This window comes from Haliaeetus leucocephalus, unplaced genomic scaffold (genome assembly GCF_000737465.1).
Source record: "Haliaeetus leucocephalus isolate CR32 unplaced genomic scaffold, Haliaeetus_leucocephalus-4.0 Scaffold556, whole genome shotgun sequence".
Classification (NCBI taxonomy): domain Eukaryota; kingdom Metazoa; phylum Chordata; class Aves; order Accipitriformes; family Accipitridae; genus Haliaeetus; species Haliaeetus leucocephalus.
In genome coordinates, this window is record NW_010972992.1 from 6,346,193 (window position 1) to 6,371,137 (window position 24,945).

A 24,945-nucleotide genomic window follows, 5' to 3' on the forward strand; every position below is an offset into this window, starting at 1 on the left:
TATAGCGTATTTACAGCAAGTGTCAGCCCCTGGTACAGCAGCCCAGCCATTCAGTGTGTAACAGAGCCGTATTAATCAACCACACTTAGCAGCTTTGACTTAGCTGAAGAACTTCTTTCTCTCTCTGTGCTGTTTAGATAGGAAGGTATGGGAGCCTTAGCCAGGAAGAAGCTGGCTGGGCTTTCTCATCTCAAAGGCTTTCACTCCAGGCTGCCAGCCTATGTAACCCTACAGGAAAAAAGTCTTACTCTATTTCTGTGATTCAGCAGCCCCAGGTCTCACGCAGAGGGCTCCTAGGATGGGGAATCCACACTAACATTCGTCTGCTGTTGGAGGGACACGATGGATGGAAGTCAACCAAGACAGGTCTACAGATCCAGTGACAACCTGAAGACAACCCCCCAGCTGCTCCGTGCGTGTCACCTCTTGGAGCACTGGGACGTACAAACTAAACGCACTCCTTCGTGGCCTTCACTGCGAGGAAGGTGCCAAGTGCCGAGATGTGTTTGGGGAGCAAACGCTCCTACTCCAGCTAGCCTCTCTAGCCATCTCAGCTGCCGCACTAGGAACACACATGGTCCTCCTCGTGCCTTGGAAACTATTTCGGCTACTACCCCCACCTCTGTCCCTCATTCCCTCCCCAGAACTACGCAGCTGCCCTACCTTGGCACTAACACAGTGCTGGGCATACAACTCCGAAGGGATGTACCCCAGCCCAAATTCCCTACAAGGCTGAGGAACCAGCAGGCAGACTGATATGAGTCACATTCCTATGGAAACAGCACTCTGTATTTTGGAATCTCAAAAAAAAATTAAAAAATTGTTGTTTCTTCAGAACTCCCACCCTCCCTTCTCCTGCTCAGTCACTTCTTCCCCACACCCCCTTCTCCATAGAACAGCACGACACACTCTTACACACATGCGTGCTCACACAGATGTTTGTCATCAGCTAACCAATGGTTTAATATCACATTTAATCCGTTGATCCTGTTTTGTCTTTGGTTGAAAGCAATAATGCTCGGGCAGTGAGGAGAGAGAAGTGGGTTCAGGGACAGTCGAGCAGCACAGGAACAACACAGTAGTTTAGCAGTAGACAACAGCTGTGTTGTGGCCACCGGACAATAAGTTAATCAGTGCATTTCTTTAGGAGGTCTTGTTTTTCTCTTGCATAAATAATGACCATTTTTGCTGGTCTGAGATGTTACTGATCTATTTTATGCTGATCACAGTCTCAGCTTGTCAAATCTCTCTTTAAAGAGATAAATTCTTCCAACTCCAGGTTTTTCCTCTAGACTGCTCAAAGAAATTTCACATTGCAGAGACCATCTCAGAGACAACAATATTAAAATAACCTGAGGCTTCCCTGGATGACATGTGGAGAGGGAACACAGAGGGTATCATTTCAACCTGCCAGCAACCTGAACTCATCCCATTTGGAATCAGAGACATGTGGCAGACCCCAAAGATTCAAACCTAGACTACCTGTCCAGGCACTTAGTTACAGGGTTTGGGTCAAGTCAAACAAAAGCTAGGACAGGTATATAAATATTCACCCAGATCTCAAAAACTCAAAAGATGACAGAATCTGCATGGCTGAGGCAATGGTTTGGGTCCATTTGTGTTTTGACGATGCCTGGCATGTTGCTTTCTAGACAAAGGCAAATCTCCTCATGTTAACTGTGGTTGCAACCAAGTTACTATCATATAGATAACATACGCACTCTTTGAAAAGAAAGGAAGAATGAAGAGAGAGTAGTTTTGGCATTAGATATTTCAAACAAGATTTTACAACACAAATGCAGCTGTATTTGAAGAAGGAAAAAAAGAAAAGTGTTCAATATCCAGTCTTCCCTGTAGCCTGGTTGGCCATTTACTTTGCTGAAAACAAATTTTCTGTAAAATTTCCCCACTCTCCCCTCCAAACTTCTATGCACACACACGCACACACACCCCAATCAAAAAAAAAAAAATCAAATAAACACAGAAAACATTGAGAAGTGCCTCCTTAGCATTTTTTTCCTGGAGAACTTTTTTGTTTTAGAAACTGCAGGATGTACTAAAGTGTTTGATTATATTTCAAACTAGAGGCATTTAATGCCTCATGATCTGTATAATGAAAATAGAAAAGGGGGGAAGGGGGGGAGAAAGGAAAATTGTGGGGGGGGGGAAAGGCAGGTTTTGAAAAAGATTGCCTAACAATGCTACAAAAAAATCCTGACATTAAATACAGACAAACTGTATTGAATAAAAATTGCACTAGTCCTCTGGGCACATCAATAATAAATTAAATACTTAACAATTTCACTGATTAAAAAAGACAGCACAAAATCCATAACAAAAGAACATAAACCCCCCCCAATACTGTATGTAGGAAAAGTGCACAAAGTTGCTTTATACATTGAATCTAAATAAAGTACCAATACATGTTAAATAGATAAATTGTCTTGCAAGACACTGCTTTTTGCATCAGTATTTACATATGCTTTAACTTCATGTACTTCAGCAGTGAGTCTGAGCTCCAATGGACCTACCTGTACATGATTTTTGTATTGTTCTCGTGAGCCACTAATGCTGACTGTGAAATAAAATGACCCAAAGTGGAAGCCATGTCTCCAGTTCTCACTGGCTTACAGAAAGGATCAGTCATATTTCTAACTTCTCATAAAAAGCTGGAAAACCAATTGGGGTGTTTTAAGTTGCTGTACATGTAAAAAACATTGCTAGACAATGACCATGCTGAAATTCATTAACAGAGTAGAACCGTGGCAGTGGTGAAACATCTATTTCACTTTCAAGATCTTTGAAGTACCCTGAAAAATGCCAGCTTTGATTCAGTGTGGCACTTTTCTAGGAAACTTGAGGGGACGTCAGCACTGACAAATGTCTAAATTGATGCAGATCAGTATAAAATGGGATAGGATTATGAAAGAGAATTCATTACAGAGAATCTCTCAGTTCCTAACCCAGGAAGCAGAGCGAGTTCTTGGCTGTACTCAGCAATCTAAGTGCTGGTCTGGATGCCGCAGGCTGATCTGCATGATCTAACCATAAGCATAGCACAGTCCTGCTGAAGGCAGACACATACTTAAGGGCTTTGCTGTATTGCTAGCAGGTTCAGCACCGCAACTCATTTCCCTGGACAACAGCACCCAACGCCATCCGAGCTCTGCACAGAGCAGTGAGGTCTGCAGGGCACTTCACGCAGGTGATTTGTAAGACTACAGATTTGCTCCTGACCCCAACTCAGACCGACAGTAACGCTACCACCAGCTGCAGAGTAAGCAGGCTCAACTGATAAGGAAGGGGTGTCAAATGGGGCAGCGACACCCAAGTGAAGGCACCACCCTGCTCAGTGGGGAAGCCCATTTAAGTTTAGGATGCCTTGGACCAGAAAGAGGACAAAGTCCAATGCAAAGGACCGAAAGATGAAGCTCCACGAGAATGTAAAGCGGTAACCTTCTGTAATCCTGCACAAGAAACGCTGAGTGGGCAGTGATGCTGGCTATACCTTCACACAGGTCTCAGGAAGAAAGATATTTAACCCAGGGCATGTTAAACGCAAACTGAAGGAGACCATGTAGCAGCACTGCAGCAACAGCTATGCACAGTGCACATCTGCCTGCATTTGGTATCACTTACACAGGTGTATGCCCAGAGTCAGCCCTCTTCATTCAGTGATATGACTCCAGAGTCACATGTGGGAGCTACAATCAGAGCACGGTCCCTACTCACAAAGAAATTGTCCTCTGAACTCAGGATTTATACACCCTAGCGTTCCTCTGAAACTGAATTGCAGCAATAATGGCATTTCATGCCACACTGCTTCATCCCACATGCGGTCCTGAATCAATCCTGAGGGTGCCACAGCTGAACAGAATACGAATACAGACCAAGGGATCTGCCCTCTGCCAACTGTTAAGGGCACATCCTACAGCTTCTACTCAGAGAAGAGTTCAGAAGGAGTATTGCCTGGTCAAAGACTACAGAAGAGTTTCAGACCAGGCATTGAACAGCTAAGGCGGCCAAATGCAAGTTTGCATGGTGCACTCCCTCTCCAACCCATCAGCGTGCTGTGAATCGGCAGGTTCACGCGAGCCAGGAGTTACACAGCGCAGGTTCAGCAGCAGCACGCTGTGTGCAGAGCACCAGCCTCCTGGGACAGAAAAAGTGGAGCGATGGAGAAAATGCTGTGAAAGGCATTGCCAGTGATAAAAAGGCTGATGGGGCCAAGCTCATTAATTTTTATTTTCCAAGATTGGTGGAAGGAGATTGTTTATTATTTAGGGAAGCATGAAAGGCCCTGGGATCAGATTTTGCACTGCCATCGATCTGCAGCAGTTTCAGCACAGTCACTAGGACCCTTTCAGATTCACAACAGACAATTGGGACTGAGATCAGAACTCAGCACTTGGTACTGTGCATCCCAAATCTCCAAAGGGAGCAAGAATGAGAAAGCAACAAGACAAAGATGGACTTCAAGACTGCACAGACTGTGGTCTGGCTGCAGCAAAACCTGGGACACCACTTTCCTAAGGAAGCAGGGACTCTCCTTTGAACTGAGAGGACACCCTACTAGACACTAAGTGGAGTTTCTTTATTGTTCCACTTTTAGATGTGTGGGTGGACACTGACTGCTGTTGGTTCAGTCTCTGAGGGCAGTATCTTGGGTGAAGAGCCGGATCACTGTTGCTCCAGTATCCGAGGACACAATTACGTCAATAGAAACAAACCTGCAAAGGTTTAATCCACTAAGGGCTGCAGCATGACAGCAGCCAGCATACAAAAAAAAGTAAAGAAGTCAACCGTGTATTGGATGAAAAACAGTATGATTGTGGATCACTGCTGATGTAATGCAGGAGGATGGGGAATTCTGCCTGGTATTCTTGCATTCCTTGCGAGATCTTGATCCCCTCAAGATCCCAGCATTATCCATAAGGCACTATGGCCCAACCCCAGAGCCAGCAGCCTAGGTGCCCAGGCAGGCTAAATACCAGTTGTGGACTACCACCCACGAGTCCTGAAAAAACTCTAACATCAACTGCAGTTGAGGGCATTCTGAAGAAGTTCTTACAGGAGCACACCTCAGCTTGGCATCCAAACTCACAGCCAGAGGATAATCTGCCAGTGGTACGCGTGCTCTGTAAGTCCTCCTGAGACAGGATTACATGGCTGCAGCATCTCTGCAGAGCTATTGTAGCATGATCCCTGTAACACAGACCATAAACATAGCAAAGTGCTCTAAGTAGAAACAAATTCCCCCACTCCAGCAAAGAATACTACAGGAAAAAGGAAAGAAACAAAAAGAAGATTCTGCCAGTCATTGGAACTGGGGAACTCAAAAGCCCCTGGGCCAGCTGCTGAGATGCCCTACTCACATGCTTCAGCATGCGGGGGGAGAGCACAGAGGGATACACATGCAAGTCGAAGTCTCCTTCACAGAGATGCTAAGTCAGAAATCGGAAGTGACCAGGAAACAAACTGAACCAAAGTCAAAATTGCATCGTGCAGCCAGCCATTTAGGCAGTGGGAGTTGGATGTGGCTTTTCTTCCCTGACACAAAGCCCATCGCCAGCGACAAGCTTCTCCCAGCCTCAAAGAATTAGCACTGCTGCTTCCATAACACCGTGCAGATCGCATCTTGGGCCTGGAAGCAGGCGAGCTATGGCTTTGACCAGCTAACCACCAAGGGCGAAAAAAGGGGAGCGTGGCTGGTATAGTCCTGAGAGCAATTAAGGTGAGTAGCCGTCGCTCTCAATTCTACCCCTTCCATTGTGCCTTCTGGAGCAAAATATCTCTGCCCCACAAAACAGCCTGTTCCTGACTTAGAGGTCATCTTTTAGTTTTCTAAACTGGCCCCAGCAGCTCCCAGTCCCTGCAGCAGTCCCATGAGAGAGCAGGCTGCTGGTCACGCTGCCAGGACAGAGGGCTCCATGTCAGAATCCCTTCCAAACAAACTGTTCAGACGAGAACTCAGTGCATGGTAACTACGCTGAAGCAGAGACAGGTTCATCTGATCGTATTGTTGGTGGGTTTCTCCTGGTGATAGAGGGTTTCCTTTTCTTCTCTTTCTTTTCTTTTTTTTTTTCTTTTTTTTATTTTTTAATGCTAAACTCATCTCCCATACTTTTCACACACTCAAGTCCACACGCCATGGTCTGTGGTTATGCCCTAGAAGTCTCCTACACAAAATCAACCATCCAGTAGTCAAGCATGAGAACTTAACGCTAACAGGAAAGACCCCTTTTCCTTCCTGTGTGCATCTCAACCTATACGTGCAGGCATCAAAAACAGACCAATCTGCAAGAAACACCAATATACCAAGGATGGGGCTCTCAGGGCTTCTAGAAATTCAGCCCAACTTCAAGACAGCAAAGGGGAGGTGGGGGAGTTGTCACTAACACTCATCTATATTAAGGCTGATGAACTCCTGTATACACTTTCTGTACTGCAGCTCGGTAGGGCTGTTGCTGGGATATTGACCTGGTTGTCCAAAGGGGCCCTCTGCTTCTCGCATTTCCTCATTCATTCGAGCCAGACGCAGCCTAGAGTGAAACAGAGAAAGCACAAGGGAGAGAGATTTGGTTATTCCTTCCCTGATGGCTATTTACAGGCAATGTTCCTGTACACGTGCACTGGAAAGTCCTGGTTGCACTTACAAGGTAACTATGTCCGCATTGGCTGCCTGGACAGCAATACTGAGCGGGTCCTGCCCGTCACCATCCACCGCATGCTGATTTGCCCCTCGCTTGAGGAACAAGCAGACCTGACTGCAGAAGGGAAAGAAAAGACCGTCAGAACAGAAATTCCAGCTCCCCCCCTCCACTGAAGTGGGCAGAGGGCACTGTCCTTCCATAGGCAGGCACAGCTTCACTTCTATTGGTCTAAATCAGGAAATGCTGCAGCAGCACGGAGAAAGGAACGGGCGTAAAGGGGCCCAATTACACCCTATCTATCATCATGGGGGCAATTATCCTTAAGACAGTCACGTTGTTGACGCGTTATAAAAAGGCATGCTTTGCAAATAACCAATTAACCAAAACCCAGCTCCTTGCCCACCTCACCCCCATTACTCTGTGTTAACGCTGAATCTCAATCCAAGGGTGATGGAGCATGTCACCGCGATGTGCAAAGAACTTACCCAGTATGCCCTAGGTATGTGGCATGATGCAAGGGAGCTCGGCCTCGGCTATCTCTTTGGTTAACATCTGCCCCATTCTGCAGCAGGAATTCACAGGCTATCAAGGAACCCTGGCAAGGTAAAAGGGAATTACTAAATAAATTCAGCCAGCAGTACTGAGAGGATGCATGAGCACGTACCAGGCTGTAAGTTGCCCGTTGTCAGCGCGCTCTGAACTACAGTCAAGACCTCACATTCCCAAATGTGGCCTCCCAGCCACTAGCACAACATACCCCCTTCACAGCTTGAATCAGAGGAGTTTTGTTTTCATCTTCATCATTCACCCAGTTGATCTCAGCACCGTGTGCGAGTGCTTCTGCCATGAGAGGCAGGTTTCGGGCTTGTGCTGCCTTGTAGATCAACAAGCCAGGATGCAGCTCCCTCAGGTCCTCCAAATCTGATGCTTCCTGTTCAATCTCTGCTTCACCGCTTGACTCCTCTGACACCTCACACTCTAAGAGTCAGAAAAAGATGGAGAGAGATGACTCAAAAGCTTTGCATTTCCAATTTCATATATTCCCTGTTGTTCTCGGCACCAGACGGTCCTGACCATCCATCCGGCCTTAGCACTAGCCACCTCCCCACGCTTCCACCAACAGCCTGTGCTACCCACCTTCCTCTGTCACGCTGTCCACCACAGAGCCAAACACCAGGATATCAGTGCTGCCATCCGTGCTTCCTCCAAGTCCACTGTCACTGCTCAGACCTGCAGGGCCAACAAAAGACAAACCAAGCCCATTTTAATACACAGGCAGTCCAGTACCAGGCACAGCTGAGACCACAGGGGAAAAGGGCTGCGCAGAATGTCACACACACATTGCACCGGGCACTGCTGGCAAGGGAGATGGGGATTGCTATCCCATTTAGCCCCACTCAATAAAACTGCCCAAGGAAAAATTGCAAAGCCTTATGGTGTCCACGTCCCCACGCTGCCCTTCATGCAGGGATGCTCCAACATTGCCATGGCACTTTGGACTGTTGAGGACAGCCCTTGCTGCAATCCATGAGGGACGCCGTGACGTAGACTGGAGCAGAGCAGCAGCAGAGACAGCTTTGCAGCAGGATATGCAGTGTCATAAGCAAATAAAGACACACCTCTGCTTTTACCACTAATAATCTCATTTTCCACTCTATCCGTGCTCTCCCCAGAGCTCTTCATTTGGCACTGGGGCACTTGCCAATGCATGGCTCTTGTGACAGGTTATTGACCATGACTGGGCCAAATAATATCAACACTGTGTATCTCAAGCCAAACTCTTAAAAGCATTATCCATTGGCTCATTCACCTTCACAGACATCCCTTCCCTTTCCCCACAGTGCTTCCCACCATCCCTGTTTAGCTAGTGAATGTTACAAGGCAGCTGACTACATACAAGAAATGGAGTCATGAAGAGATGAAGCGACTTGTCCAAGGACACACAATGTGTCAGTGGCAGAGGAACTCTGTACCTTTTCCAGCTTGCACCCAAAAGTAGTCAAGAAAATGACAGAAAGGAAAGAAGAAGTACATGCAGGAATTGCCCCTACGGGAACAGGGATGGCACATCACCTTTGTCCTGAGGGATGCCCAGTCCCCTTGGGAACTCTGGCTGGATTCAGCTTCTTGCTGCTTTTAACTTCCCAATGACTGTAAGGTCTGGGGGTGTCTGTCCTCCCAGAACTCAAGAGGTTAAGTCCCCATGACCTACCCCAAGACCTACCCTCAAACCACTGATTAGAAAGAAAAACAAGCCAGGTTGTAGCTAACAAAATGTTTCCAAAATATGAACCTAGTAGTCTTTGCAAAGAGTAATAGCAGGAAAGCCTGCAAGAACTCAAGATCTGAGCCTTCGAAACCACAGCAGAACAAGACACCTTAACCTTAAAGGCTATTTGTTGAATTCTTCTGAGCAGCTACAGCTAGGCCCCATATAGAAAACAGTCTCTAAATCAGTGGTCCTGAAATCATGGCTCACAAGTAATGTTCAACAGCCAAAGGAGATAATGAAGCTACAACAGAAAAGGTTTAAAGTGGCACATATCATGCATATCTTTTTTTGGATTTGCTTTCAGAAAAATCATTGCTGTTTTTTGTAGAAAGCAAACATACTGCTTGGTGAGACCGTGCTCTCCAGTATGTCAGTACAAGTAAAGAGTGACTCCAGCGAGGCCACAGGGCACTACTCTAGATTTACATCAAAGCAAGAAAGGAGGATCTGGCTCATATCACATCAATATTAATAAGTCAAATTCCCAGTTCTGTTCCCACTGAATCAGTGATAGAATTCCTATTTTCTTCTAGAGGAGCAAGATAAGGCTGTTGAGCAACTCTGAAGTCCTTCATCTCCCAAGTATTGTTTCCATTGACTAATAACACTAAATTCCTCGAAACTGGAATAGCCCTTAAAGCACTGATTCAGACAAGCACTAAACCATCTTCTTCATTGATTTCAAAAGATAACATGTATTTGTAGGAAAGCCTGTGATCTTCTGCTGTGCTGACTCAGGACCGTAAATATTTCTCTTAAGTTCATACAATAACAAGCAACTGAACTAGTAAGTTTTAAAAAGTTACCACTCCCCAGCTAAATATGATAATGGACCACATGACTAGTCTGTGACAGATGCTGGGCATTTGAAATAAACACTTCTTACTCCCTATTTGCCATGAGATCCCACCTGTACAGGATCCTTTATCTCATCTGAGGGAGAGTTGTTCCTTTAAGATGTAGTAACTTGGCTGCTGGAAACCCTAGGAAGCTTTTTGCCTTTCAAAAGCCTGCCGGCCTGTCCTCCCACAAGGGACTGGTAATGTATGGGTTCCAATCATTTGGCTGAAAGAAAATACACGACTGCCTCTGAAGCTTGGTTTGGAACAAGTAAAATTTGGGTGTCTCTTTTGCTGCTAGCTGCCAGAGCGTCACCTTACCTCCGTCCAGGAGGAACGGCGTACCGCTCCCACCGGGACCAATGCCACTGCCACTCCATGGGCCACCTGTTAGCGGATGCTGCATAGAGATGTGGCTGGCACCTAGAGGAAGGTGGACGGAATATGAGGGGAGTTCATTGTCACAAACACAAAAAGAAAAATTGTCCGCAGTAAGACTTGCTAAAAAAAGGAAAAAAATTAAAAGCCAAAACTAAAACCAGAAAAAAAGCCAATGGAATGCATGGTCTGGGAGTAAAAGATATTGGGGAAAAAACCCCATGGACTAGAATGCAAACACCAGGGACTGACTGGATAGGATATTAAAATAATAAGTGCAATAAAAGAGCAATGGGTTGGAGTTTGTGCAACTGACTCCCCATCACTCTTCTGAAACGTTTACCCTCTCTCCAGTGAGGCCAATACCTTGCCTTAGGTCTGGTACAATGCACATGCCCTAGAAGAGCTGGGAGGTAAAGCGTGCCAGAAGCAGAGACACTTTCTTTCTTTGTACTTACTGCGTGGGCCGGAGCCAGCACCAGTGTCAAAGTAGGAGAAGAGCGAGTCCAGCTCATCAGGGCAGAAAAGGGAATCTCGACGGAACTTCCTCTCCAGTGTAGCTGCTGTTTTACACAGAGAGATTTTGAAATACATCGTTAATCACATGCAGATGAACAAATGAGACACATTTCTACAGCCGTATTTACACAGACTGAGCTTGCATCTCCAGTGCACCCCAGATGTGTACGGTGCCATACTCATGCCCACGTACACCATCAAAATATAACAAAGTGCTGACCATATGTGGTGATACGCTGCAGACCAAGTCATCCCAGAGCATTTTGAGCAGCCAGAACCCTTCATAAGCATGGCCTCTCTTACAGACCAGGCAGGTAAAAATAAAAGGATTTGAAACTTATTAAAAAGCAGGAAGCTGGAATACAAAAGAAAATGCACAAAGCAAGCTTAGAAGTTGCTGGATCGCTCTAGTGTAATGATCTCCTCCTTTAGCCACAAGAACCTCCTTAAACAGAAGGAAAACGTTAGGAAATGGCTTTAAAGACCTGTGTCAACACAGTTTGTGCAACAGCAGTTTTGCTTATACCTCTGGCAGGTTTGCAGGTCCTAGAGAAGACGGGGCCACACATGTTATTAGGGCAGTTGTGCACACACCTACAAAGAGTGGTGGGCAGGCCAGCACAGCTCTGCATGGGGAGTGGGGCAAGGGAGGTTCCCACCTGATGACAACATGGCTGGTGATGCATTGCCTGCTTCATGGCGGTACTTTCTACGAGCTGTGGGTGCTTTCGTGGTGCTGTTGTGCCTCTGGCACTTCTTCACACACCAGCGTCGAGGTTTCCGCTCATTCTCTGTTAGAGTCTCCCCACTTGGCAGCTTCTTCAGGAATTTCTTCTCCACATATTTCACCTTGATCCAGGCTTCCTTGTCCTGCCTAAGAGAAGAACAGCATAAATCTGTACACAGGCTCATGTGATTCGCCTAAAGCAAACAGCCACAAGGAGATGGGGCTTCTCTGCCTCATTTTATCAACCCGGCTTGGAGTCCTAAAAATCACTGAGGCCTGTATTAAGAAGGGAGAGTTTCTCAAACCTAGAAATACCTCCCATTTCAAAGCAAAACTAAGAAGTGTGGGGTGTAGCTGAGGGTAGAATGAGATGTTCAGCCCTAGGCAACACCATGTGCTTCAGTTACATGTATTTGAAAGGTCTCAGAGCAGGTGTAAACCCAGCAAGCCCTGGTTCCCAAGCATGTTTCACCAGTTTGCTGGCTGGTAATGCCCCACTGACCTTTCTGAGAGTCAAGCTCAGGCTAGCTACAGAGGGAGTGTGTTGAGGTAGGTGTACTTGAGGTGGTTTGGGCCCTCAGTGAAGGGCCAGTCACACTCTTAATCTGACTTTCCAGACGGCTTAGGGTACTGGGTTTGCTGTGTGAATGGATAGGTTTCTACAGGACTGAGAGGACCACCGTGTGCACTCAGACTCACCTGGAGCTCCCTGCTGTTGGTTTCTTAAGTCCCAACTCTTCACACTGTGCCTCATAAATCTGATTCATGGTACTGTTCCCCAGCTCACACATCAGCTGCAATACAACAGGGAACAAATGAAATCTTCAGGTGAGGAGCTACCTTCCCTCTAGTCTAGCCTGCCACCAAATAAGACTCCCTCCATGTCCACCATTTGCCTATCTCTTGCTGTTAAAAGCCAACACTCACTTTCAGTAACTCTGGCTCCCAGGAATCCAATGTGAGAGATCGGACCTTGGAGCAGTGAACACCCAGACTCCTATTTATCCAAAGGGAAGAAAAGTGAAATGGTTACATGCCTCAAACCAGAACTTCTCATGCATCATAAAATGAACAAGATCAATCCAGTTCTTATGTATTTATCTATATAGATGTAGCTATAGCAGAGCGGTATATGCATATACAGATGTACCTGCACACACAGGTACCGCAGCAAGCAATTACTTTTGAACCTATCTGTACAAACATTATAGTCAATTGTAATTCAGGCTCCACCATTTTTTCCAGGAGCTTGCAATCCATCCCTGGCTGGCAGCACAGAGCACACAGGCACGCAGTACCTGTGGATACCAGAGCACTCAATGCACAGCAGAATGCCCAAGTTGATACTGGCCCAGCGAGGATCCGGCTGACCACAGTCACAGCACTGGTCATTCCCGGGTATGCTCTGCACTCTCTGCAAGATGGTCTCTCCTTTCACACTGCGCTCCCGGGAGTCAGTAGCAGAATCAATGCTGCTAGTCGATGGGGAAGCAGTCCGGTCCAGTCTCTGCAGGGAAAAAAGGGTTCTAGGATTCTGCAAAGCACTGTGGAACAAACCAGAGATTTGCATAGCAGAGGCACTGATAGGAAGCACTACCTGAAGAAGAATAAACTAGGGCTAGTCCAAGAAGGGAACGGGTAAAGCCTCATTAACCTCGGTTAATTGCCACAAGACGGCGCTGCACCCCATCCCTGCTCTGGGAGTGCAGGCAGCATGCAGACCATTGTCTGGCAAACTACTTGCTATCGTGGTACTTTGCTTGCACTTGTCCCAACTAGGGAGCAAGCTCTTCCCAGGGGAACATAAATTCCTAGGGGAACATCAATCCAGAGTGATGGCAAGAAAGTGAAGATGTCAGAACAACACTGATTTAAAACCTTGCCTTTCCCCCAGCCCAGCTTTATAAGCGTGGCTTTGGTTGGTGAACAACTGTTGCCTTTGAGTTAGCACTGGCCTCAGCTCCCTCCCTTGAGTGCAGAAGAGTATTTTCAAATGGTCCACCCACAAACACTGGACCTGCCACAGCCCAAAAGCCCACTCTCAGGGCTCTGAGACACAGTTATGGATCCGTCATGACCCCCTCACTCACTTCAATATAGTAGCTGTCAGGACTCTCCCGGTATGCAGAAGCAATGCTAGCTTGAACAGCCTGAATCCAAGCCTGACGCAGCTTCTCTGAGTCAGCCTGCAGCATGCAGCTCCTGTGAAGGAAGGAAATGAGTTGGAAAGAGCAAAGGGACAGGGTGCACGTTTTGGTCAAAATTGTTCTACTTCATCCTCAGCACAGACATTCCAATGGGGGCAGCACCTTGATTTGACAGGCAAAGGGGCAAAAATTAATCCTATGAGCTTGTACTGTCAAAGGTGTTCCTGCTTCAAAAACTCCAGGCAGGTCTGCTAGCTGTTTTGAAAAGCTGACCATTGCCAGTTTCACTGTCTATATGCATATGTCTACATGTGGTCTAGATCTGGCTTATACTGATGTCTGACAAACTTCATAGGGACTTGAGTACAGGCAAGGGTATCTCCCAGTCAACGTTTAATAGCCCAGGGCAGCATCTGCTCAAATCTAACCTCTTGCAGTTCTGTGCACAGTCCAGCTACCATGAGGATGGCCTAGGGAAGTCACCAAACTTACTTGGTAGGTGAGACGACCTCAAAGCAAAACCTCCTCTCTATATCTTCACACGGCTTGACAGTACAGAGCCGCAGGTCTTCCACCACTACCGTGAGGACATCCTGAAAGAGTGAGAACAGGTGGCTTTGTTGGCTCCCTGAATCTGTGTCATAACCAGGCCTCTCAGAAAACTCCTTCCCAAACCCTGCAGGTTAGCATAAGCTGAGCCCAGAAAGAGCAGAGCCAGCCCACCACCAGATAACTCTAGGGCAATAGGAAGGGGTTATACAGAATTAAAGCATAGGACAACATGCACATGAAGTGGCAGGCTTACTGGGGACTTCACCAACTTCCTCTGCTGAACAGGAATGTTTAGATCACCACAAACACCATCTGCTGCCACTTAGTACTCAGTACAGTCTAACTTGGGAGCACAATAACGCCTGAATGGGCTTGCTGTCCCCCTGATCCAATTCCCCTCCCCACTCCCCCACCATGGTGCAGAAGTCCCCAGCAAAGCAGGGCACCAGACAAGCTGGCTAATCTGCCAGTGTTATCTGGTGTAGCCTCACTGACCTTTAGCTTTTTCTGGTACACCAGCTGACTGTTCTGTATGGAGAACCACCTCCTGAGGGAAGACAGACAGACAGAAAAAGTGAACAAGAGAGCTACAGAGAGGCAGTTTGTTCTATGGCAGAGCAGGATATGTCTCCATTTAAAAAGAGTGTAATTTATTCCAAGAACCTGGAAAGTAACGTCACAAGAAAAGCTCATACTTCTCCAATACCCTCCCTTGGAGAACAAAGGATTTACAGCCTTAGGGAATGACTCCTGGCATTGAGATGCTGTGATGGCAAGCGTTCTAGATATGTCAACGTATAGGAAGGAAAGATGGGAAGAAACAATGGAGTAGGACAGTCCCATATTATGGCCTACGATTTCTGGGGCACAAGCTTGTGTGTGCACACTGGCCCCAGTGTAGGTAGTAAATCCAGTGCCTGTGGGACATGTTGCATTCGTTAGGGCATAGTTGCACTTGCATATATATATGCAGAGTGGTCATACTTGACATTTACTGGGGAACTTGGATTACTTGCACATGCCATGCCAGATGCAGTGTGCCTGCTGCCTCTCCAAGCAGGGCCATCATAAGGCAAGCCAGAAATTCCTTGACACCATGAAGAAACTTCCAGGTGGGAAAAAGAAAAATCCATCTCAGACTAACCCAGAAAACCCTGAAACCAGGACACTAGCAGCTCTACAAATAGCGTTGGAGAAAATAATACTAGTGAGTTGTACATCTTGCTGTTTATATAGGCTATGCTACCGACCAGGCTGATTTCTCTGTAGCTGCTACAGCCTACGGGAGGCCAAACAGTGCCAAATCTCCTGTTTCCTACGGCTAGAGTATGGACAGGTGTGTGTGAAGGGAGTCTACCTTCTTAGGAGGCAACAAATCATGAGCTAGTAGCTTTCCATTAAAACAAAAGCGACTGAAGGTCCATGTGATGCTGATAGCAGAGGTAATTCCCTGGCGTCTTAATCTACGGTGCTAAGTCCAAAACCCCAAGTCACTTCCTCATTCCAAGATACAGCCTAAAATTTTGCAACCTGATCTTCATGGAGGGCAATGGGAGCCAGGACCACCGCTAAGCTTCAGGAAGAAGGTACTGGAATACTTGAGCATAAAGAGTCAAAGAGGCTTGCAGCAAGATGTTATTTAGAGCATGTATTACATACTCTCTTTGCAAAAGAACTAGGTTCCCCGATGTCCTGGTTTCAGCTGGGACAGAGTTAATGAGATGAGACAGGATTCTCTTTCTTTTGTCATTGCTGAAATATTAAACAGATAAAAGACAACAAAAGGACTTGACATGTCTGTGGAGAAATGAGAAAATACAGGTAACTGGAGGCCATCCCATCTATGTGGGAGCCCATTTTGATGAGCTGATATCACTGATGCATCGTTCTGAGCTGCTGTGACAGCAGCAGTCTATGCTCAAGAAGCTCTGCTGTCACATGAAGCTGAGTGGAAAGTTTGTCTCTCAGGTTCCAGTCTCTGCTCCTGCTCCTTCCAGCTGTGCTCTCCTGCTCACCACCCCAGAGCATGCATTTCTGCCTGGTGCTGGCTTCTATCCCAACATCCTGAACTGTGGGTTTTGCTGTTCTCTTTGCCTGCCCCCTCCTGCTCACATGAGGGGGAGGCACTAACAGTGAATAGCTGAGTGACAGTGAGAAGGTGATGAGTAGGCTACAGGAGCTGTGAATAGCTAAGACGTGAGTAGATATGGCTAAGAGTGGGTGGGACTGAGGAGACAGAGATGGCTGTGGGGAGGATCCAGGCTGTGTATGACTGGGATGTAGGAGGATACAGGGAGGATAGCTGGGATTTGGGGGACAGGGAAAACTTGGAGCCCTTGACACTAACATTACTTCAGACATCAAGAAAACGAGACAGTCCCAGAGGGTCACGTTCCCTACAGGATAAGTGCCCTTTGGAGTGACCCTTGAATTCACAGCCAGGGTCCTGCTAGGAGAAGGGAGTTGCCTGGAACCATTCCTCTGTATCACAAGAGTCAAGCACAGGTCTTGACATTAACCTGACACACTTTGGAACGACCTTCTGCCCTGCAAAAACAGGTGGTGTCAGTGAAAGAAGCCATGCTATGGACCGAGGCTATACTTTGCTTAGGAAACACCAAGCAGGAAATCCTAAAAGGTTGATAAAAATTCAGCTAAGACACCTTCCCAGTGCAACAGCTTGTGAGCACTGAAATCAAACACCGTGATGCACTGTGTTATAGCTGCTGTTGTGGTTTCTGGTTCCTCCAAGTGCAAACTGGAGGACCAGAGAGCCTGAGGGGTAACAAAATTATACTAAATTTGATGGGAATCTCCTTAGTACTATGGGAAGCTTCAGAGAAGGAATCACTTATCTAACCAATTCAGAGATCTCTAATAATTTCAAACCTTTTTTCCATGCAAATACAGGCAGTTTCTGTTCATATCACAAACTGTCCACTGAAGCATTTAGCGTTTATTTATTTCAAAGTCTAACAATTTCAGCATATTTCAGCCTTGCTGTGGTGTATGCTTTGAATGTATCCCGTAGCCAAGTAAAAGATCTCTTAATATTGTATCATTTCCCTGTTATGTGAGAGGAGTAAATGTAGGTCAAAAAGGCATTGATCTCATGCATTAGAAGCTCACTGGAAGGGTTTGAATCCTTTTGCACAGCCACGTATGAAGCCCATTGACTATCTCAAGGGAAACTAAACACACAAATATCGAGCAAGGCTAGAACATGAAACCTCTGCTTCCACTTTCCCAAGGTCTCTGGCAGCTGCAGAGACTCCTGACTAGTGCAGGAGATATATGAGCCTGGCATTCCCAGTGACCTATCAGATGAAATATTTATAAATTATTAAGAGCAGGGTCAGTGCACAGAAAGCCATTTCTCAGCTCCCAGCAGCACAGTTGATATTTCCATTCTCACATATCTCCCCGTCCCAAAATAGACAGGTTTGATACTCATGGCATGTCCTGCTGTGTTACTGAGGTATTTCTCTTAATTGTTACAAATTTACAGCTTTCCTAAGGCAAGACTCAAGCTGCATTGTGCCCTGTCTTCCCTGCATGGAGCCTGGTCATTCTTCCGTTGTGCAAGGCACTTTTTTTCCTAGCATTTACTAAGACGCAGCAAAACATGAGCTGGCTCATTCCATGATGCAGCCTCAGGGGAATATACAGCTTCACAGAAAGAAGCATACTTGGTTTTGAACAGGAAAATAATAATCGCTTACATAAACTACACAGCATCTAGCTCTTTTAGTGATTAATGTACATGTCTTCAACACACCAATATCAAAAGACCTGCAAAGCAAGTGGCTTTGCAAGCTCAGCACATGACTTATAACGTGCTGGTAGAAAATTTGTGGTCTTAAAACACCATTGCAATAAAGCAGATACTTACTCCTCTTTTTCTCTGAGCTGACTTGGCGCCACATAGCCAGGTTAGTGTGTCGATAAGGCTACATTAATCTCTCTTGAGATACTGTTTCTCTCGGGAGAACTTACGCAGATGCAATTATGCTAACATGGCTTCCGGTTCTGAACTTACTTGCAGCCAACAGGTTCTGAGCAGAATCACAGAGTCACTGCAGTTGAAAGGGACCTCTTCAGATCTAGTCCAACCCTCCTGCTCAAGCAGGACCAGCTAGAGCAGGTTTGCCCAGGTGGTTTTTGAATATCTCCACAGATGGAGATTTCACAACCTCTCTGGGCAACCTGCTCCACTGCCTGACCATCCTCGCAATAAAAAAGCAGTTTCTTGCGTTCAGATGAAATTTCATGGGTTTAGTATGTGCCCAGTGCCTCTTGTCCTGTCACTAGGCACTGCTGAGAAATCTGGCTCCCTCTTCTTCATTCCCTCCCATCAGGAATTTGTATGCATTGAAAAAATCCGCCCCCCTCCCCAAGCCTTCTCTTCTCCAGGCTGAACAGTTCCAGCTCTCTCAGCCTTTCCTCATATGAGAGATGTTCCAATCCCCTTAATCATCTTCATGGCTCTTTACTGGACCCCCTCCAGCAAGTCCATATCTTTCTTGTGCTGGGGAGCCCAGAACTGGACACAATACTCCAGATGTGGCTTCACCAGTGCTGAGCAGAGAGTAAGGATCACCTCCCTCAATCTGCATGCAAAATGCTCCTAGAAGAAAAGTCTCTGTATACAGAAACTATGAAACCAACCTCGTTTTAACTATTTACCTTTTAGCTGCTTAGCTCAGAATCCTTTCAGTGATGATAACAGTTGCTAAGATCTCACTAAAAGTGAAGTGTGCTCCTGTGCAGGCAGTATTAGCTGTGTTCAGAGTCTTAGCTCAAATATCAAATGGAATATGAATTATTACTCACCGATTCCATGTTTTGAAAGCATTGCTAGCTCTCTTGAAGAGGTAGCCTTCCATCACCACTCCATTTGGGGCATCAACATTAAACTCCACCTTCGAGTCATCATAGGAGAAGTCCTGCAAATAGAAAGAAACAGACTCTAACATGACTGCACTCTCTAGGACCAAGATGGAGATAAGCCTAATCAAAACATCAAGAAGAAAAAAACATCTATATCAAAATCCTAAGGTTCAGGCAGAGCTGTCTCTCACAGCATATCCCTATGCCTTAGTGGGCTGCAGCCATGAATAGCAGTCATGAATTATGCTCATTCCAGTAAGCTTATCTGTCCCTACTGTTTGCAGGGAAGTATTATACATGCTGTATTTCCCCCCTCTGGTAGTTGATAAGGAGAAAGGCAGGCAGCTTATCATCACAAGGGCTAAAAATTCCCAAAATCTGGGGCAGTCTGCAATGGGAAATAAAGCAATAGAGATGCTTTTCACTGGCCAAGTGAGATAGCAATGCTCCTGCCACCTCTCTGTTCTGCAAGGGGCCAGGAACAGAACAAACCCCAGGCTTTCCACACAAGGAAAACAGGCATGATAATTTTTAGAGGGGAAGACTTATCAATTCCATTTTCATTAGCTATCATCATATGCCATCTCCAATCTGTGCTCACTCAATTCTCTATGCTATGCTACTACTCAGAGCTGATTTGTCAGGTTTGGCACTGATTCATCAGATAGATCTCATGGATTCTGACAGCTGGTGAGCAAGACACAGAGCAGAGAGAATAGCAGCTGCTTTCACAGAACATGGGATCCTTCTCCCTGGGCAATGGTCTGCCTCCTTCCCAAGAGAAACTAGGTCATGAAACCCAAATGACTTTCCCCCCTAACCTGGGGAACTAAGGCACATTGTCTCTTTGCCCATCAATTCCACTCTAATGATGCATTCTACCCACACCTCCCCTTCTCTTGAGTGCAAATATTTCCCCCTGTACTACTTGGTTCAAAGACACAACAGTGCAGTGAAAACAGCCCCATTAAGTGCCTTTCCTAGCTCAGCATATGAAGACCCTTGTGATGCTGTGTTGCTAGGCAACATGCACTTCACTCTCATTAAGATGAGTTATTTTCATGTTCAGAGATGCAAGCTTGCCTGGGAGGTGTCATAATAAGAATAATACTAATACAGAAGGAGGAGATGTAATGGGACAGGACTGAGTCATTCCTTGGAAAGACAGCATGATGCCCAATTAGACACTAGAAACTGCTGTAAGGCACCCAATTAAGAGAGTTCTGCTCAGCCCCAAATTTTCTTGCCATTAAGAATGTGAATCCCATGGGGGTCCTCTTCTGCATATATCTGTCATGTACGTGTTGCAAACAAAAGCTAGAGGGAATTTTCCTCTAACGTATAGATATTTGAATGTGTGCTTTTTGTAAAGCTGCTCCAAAGTGATGATTCTATAAATTTTTGAGAATCTGCACTGTTTTATAATAAATAATGCAAACATCCAAAAATATGGACCTTGTTGAAAAGCGCACAGCAAGTACAGGGTAAAACCCTTCGAAGCACATCTTAAAAATGACCACTTAGCTGTGCTTCACTTTGTAGAAGAGGTAAAAATAAGGGGGAGGGTCTAAATATAATCACCTGACTTCTTCAGCTGTCTTTACATAATGAAGTAGTGTGATGGTAAGAAGGATATATTGCTGATGAGTGCAGGAGGAACAGATGGGCCATATGCGTCACTAGAGTAAATCCACTAAAAACCAGTGGAGTCAAGCCAGGTGTGACTTTAACCTCATTGAGTCTGTATTGTATTACACCTCTCTATAAATTGAATGGCTAAAGCAGAACAGCTGAAGGCACATGGAGCTGTTCCTTGCTTTTGAAAGAACTCTAACCTGCACCAAGCCCAGTTTTAGAAAGAGAAAATTATACACAAAACCACCAAGCACATACACAGCTAAGACAACAGAGAGCCATCTGGATGATTGTCCAAACATAGAAACACATTGCTGGGAAGAATGGCTTATGTTTGCATTACTTTGAAGATATTTCTCTTCCTTGTGCTCTCATTGGTTAGGAAACATCCCCAGGACAAATTCTGCTCATATTTCTGCTGGTGTAATTCCTGAGCAACTCCACTGCTATCAACAGAACTGCTGCAGGGCACTTGAGGGCAGAATATGTCGACCAGAGCCGTAAGCTGGATTTGTAAAGTAGGTACAAATCAAGGGAAAGATCCAAGGGATAAGGACCAGTCTGCCTCTTCTCCCCAGGGCATGCAGCAGTCTGAACCTCAGGGCCACTTTGTTCCATTCCATTGCAGTCTGCTTGGAAGCACCAGAAGTCTTTGCTACAAAGTTATTGGGAGTGTTGAGAGACCAAGGAAGCAAGGGAAAGGGGAGGGTGAAAAAATCCAGAAATTAACACCTGATCAGTATTGGTTTTCCTTTCACTGCCAGGCAAAGGCCAAAAGGAAAATGTACAGAAACGGCTCTGGAGCTGAAAGGCAAAAATCACAGCAAGTGCAACTGTGAAACTTCCAGCACACCAGAGCAAGCTTAAACAGTGGATTCCTGGGCACATCTTCTTGCTGTAGCCCATACAGGGAACCTTCTTACCACAGCCATTGAAAAGAAAGGACAAGTTTCTGGAAAAAAGAGTTACAAGAATATCTGTTGAAACCTGATTCCAGGTCAAAGCTAGCTTAGAAACTGTCTGAGGAGATTATCTTGCCAATGGTGTTGAAACATCATGGTAGTGTGTGGCCACAGCTGGATACACAACAGATGTGTGACAATGAATCCCCTTAACTGGCAGACCTGCCCCTTAATGTGTCCCTGTATCTGTTCTATTCATTGACACAAGAGGATTTTGATCCTGTTAATTCTGGGAAATAAGTCAAAGGGTCTGGGCTGATGGACATGGCTCCTGCTAAGCACATCATCAACTATGCCACCAGTAAGTCTCTCTGAGACTCTTACAAGGGATGCAGCGCATCTGTGGACCGTCTGAGTCCACGTAGAAATAGGAAATAAAAACCTTCTAGCCTTGTAAGCCAAGCCGCGATGTCTGGGAGGTGCTGGTGGAGGAGGAATGTGTCACCCATTCTACAACATTCAATGTAACTTTCTTGATTCAAATCTTACCCTTGACAAAGCAGGGTAAGAGAGTGCACATGTATTCTTTCTCTTATCCCCTCTTTTTCCGTTTCTTGCTATACATGAGATTTTAATAAATCACCTTTTACTGAATTCTTCCCACCATTACAATGTACACTGAGTAGGCAAGTCTGCTCTGAATGAGTTGGGACTGATTTATTAAGTCTGCATTTAGCATCTCGTTGTCTCTGTGATATGAAAAAATGCTTGACACAGAAAAGGCTTCCTAGGATTGGGATCTGAATGGCTTTGGCTACAACTGCATATGCAATCATGATTAGCAACAGCAGTGACACACTGGATCACACATTGGTAAAATAAAATCAGACGTCTTCCAAAATAAGAAACCAGATCTCTGCCATCATCTGCTTCCCTATCCTTCACTGACTTTTAGTAAATCACACCAATCTTGTCTCACTGTCCCCTCCCCTTCTCAGTCCTGTCACTCTTAGTTTACACTGCTGCCTGGGAACTGATATTCTTTTAGAAGTGACATCACAATGGTTTCCATGGGAGCACATTGAATGCTGCTGAAGCAACAATGAAGTAACACATTCCAAGAGACACATCCATAGGGATGTAAAAAAGGATATTAATGCAGACACTTTCAAACCAGCAAATGGAAAGCAAAATCTCAGCACAGGCACAGACCCATGAAAGAAGAAAAAAGAAAAAAAAACAAAACAAAAAACCCCCCACTATTTGGAGGTTGCCTCATGGCCCACTCGCTTAAGAACTCCCTTGTCCATCTCCACACAGCATGCACAGAGACTGCTTGCATTGCAGAGGCCAGACAAGCTCTTCCAATTGCTCTTGTGAAGCCAGCTTTTCATGCAGAGAAAATGGCTGATAAAATTAAATAAACCTCCAGCTTCAGTGAGCTGACTTAATATGAAGAGCAAAGATGCTCCCCAACAGCCTGGAATCCTTGGGCAGGGCAGGAGGGTGTCTTAAGTAAGGAGCCCTGCCTGAGAGCATACCCACTGAAGTAGGAAAGTCTTGTTTAAAGGTTCATTCCTGTTCCAAAGAGCACAACACCTGGCTGCGAACAGATAGAACCTTTCTCTAAAATACCAAGACCTTCTTAAAATTCTTTAAAATACATCACTATGGCAATGGCCGTCCCTGAAAAGCCATAGCATTACTCCCTCACTGCATCAATTCTATGTGGAAATAATGATACTGTCCTTTTCTGTACAATGTTTTGATTTCTACTGATAGAAGACACTATCAAAACTAGGCAACCATGACCAGTGAATCATTTCAGTCCAGGTGTTTTTAGATATTCAGAGAAACGTATCTTACTACCAAACTTCCATGTTATTTTATTGTGAAATCAATACCATTTAGGATAAGCGACAACACATGCAATACATGCTTTCCCTCATAGAAGACAAAGGCTTTATACAAAAGTGCCCTCTCTACTTAAGTAATCAATGATGCTCAGTATTTAACAATAATATTACGTACACTCTAACAGTATCACGCATCAAAAAGAACTTCTCCTGGAGGTGAGTTGAAAGCTGTATGTGACAAGTTTGGCTATTCGATTCTAAAGAGAACCTAATTCAGAGGAATATTCACATTCCCTAAAGATGCACACACACCCCTTCCACACAAACACTGGTGCATGCACATTCTGTTCTCTTCTGGTGCCTGAATATATTTCAACCTTTTCTCTATCTGGCTATTTTTACCTCTGTGTATATACTGTGTACAATCCAAGACCCTCAGAGGCAGATGGAATTTGGAGGAGGGCTTCCCCACCTACATTCCCGTTCTGCGCAGACAGCTTTCATTCATTCCGGCCAAATCTCATTTACAGACCTTTTGTTTCTCGAATTTCCTAATGCCAAATGATCTCCCTGCTCTGCAGATTGCCAGCAAATGATGCACAGAGATCTGTGCCCTGCCCCAGAGCTTTTCCATCCCAGTAACAGAAACAAACACATTTGCTCTCCTGCAAATACTAAAGCTGTACTTGCTTTTGGGTCACATCAGCAAGCAAGGTCCTACAGGCACAATCCTTGCTCCCCCAGGGAAAAGTGCCCTCTAAACTTTCTCCCCAAGTCAAACCAACCCTGCAGGAATCTCCTTACCAGGAGGTATTCAAGCCTGCCGAAAATCTTCATGATGTCAGCTGCAAGGGAGGTTTTGCTGCTCTTGCCTAGAGAGCAGGGAGCAGCTCTGTGTGTCCTCTCTCTCTCTCTGTTCGCTCTCTAGAGTAGCATCTCTGCTAAGCACCGTGGGCTGGCAGGGAAGGAGGGATTTCTTTTTCAGCCCCTTCTCCTTTACCCCTCCTACTCCTTTTGGGGAAGCTTTAAGCTCTGCCGTTGGCTCCTGTCAAAGCAAGGGGCACTAGGGGAAGGAAGTCTGCTGGCCTCTGGGGACCACCTGCTTACCCCCCCTCCTCCTGCCTCCTATTCACAGTCAATCAGCTTAGAGCAAGGGCTAATTATCATACAGCTGTCATGGAGGCACAGAAGGGAGTGGGAGAAGCCAAGCAACACAGAGCAAAGTTGACAGGAAGATGCTCACCGAATGCCTCCCTGACCTTAACAGAGCCAGGCTTGTGTGCCTTTAGCAGGGTCGGCTTCCCCCAGCTTCTTGGAGCAGAGCCACCCTTTGGCCAGTAATTCCACCCCTGCTCCACTGCAGCCACAGGAATCGGGGTGTTGAAGTGCCATATGGCCCCTGGTTTGTTAGCTACCAGCTGGACTAAATGAGGCAGAGAGCTCTGCCTTGGCACTTCATCCTCCCTGTGCAAACGGGCAACAGAAGCACAGTTGCTTTCGCCACTACTCCGGACCAGGGAATAGGTACAAGTCTGCAAAGGAGATTTTACATTGCCCTGTATTCTTCCACTTTCA

General features: G+C 45.8%; 1 protein-coding gene across 1 annotated transcript in view; it reads right to left on the reverse strand.

Annotated features, from left to right (window-relative positions):
* Positions 1–6,069: 6,069 nt before the first annotated feature.
* ACAP3 (ArfGAP with coiled-coil, ankyrin repeat and PH domains 3) overlaps positions 6,070–24,945 on the reverse strand; it is an 89,478-nt gene continuing 70,602 nt past the window's right edge. The window contains exons 11-24 of the mRNA XM_010577396.1: positions 18,921–19,033; positions 14,583–14,634; positions 14,028–14,128; positions 13,479–13,590; positions 12,687–12,895; positions 12,316–12,385; positions 12,088–12,182; positions 11,321–11,535; positions 10,601–10,705; positions 7,791–7,883; positions 7,411–7,631; positions 7,139–7,248; positions 6,657–6,767; positions 6,070–6,542 (exon numbers count right to left, since the gene is read on the reverse strand). Coding sequence (XP_010575698.1) covers positions 6,395–6,542; positions 6,657–6,767; positions 7,139–7,248; positions 7,411–7,631; positions 7,791–7,883; positions 10,601–10,705; positions 11,321–11,535; positions 12,088–12,182; positions 12,316–12,385; positions 12,687–12,895; positions 13,479–13,590; positions 14,028–14,128; positions 14,583–14,634; positions 18,921–19,033 — 1,755 coding nt within the window. The 3' untranslated portion in view covers positions 6,070–6,394. The remainder of the gene's footprint in view (positions 6,543–6,656; positions 6,768–7,138; positions 7,249–7,410; positions 7,632–7,790; positions 7,884–10,600; positions 10,706–11,320; positions 11,536–12,087; positions 12,183–12,315; positions 12,386–12,686; positions 12,896–13,478; positions 13,591–14,027; positions 14,129–14,582; positions 14,635–18,920; positions 19,034–24,945) is intronic.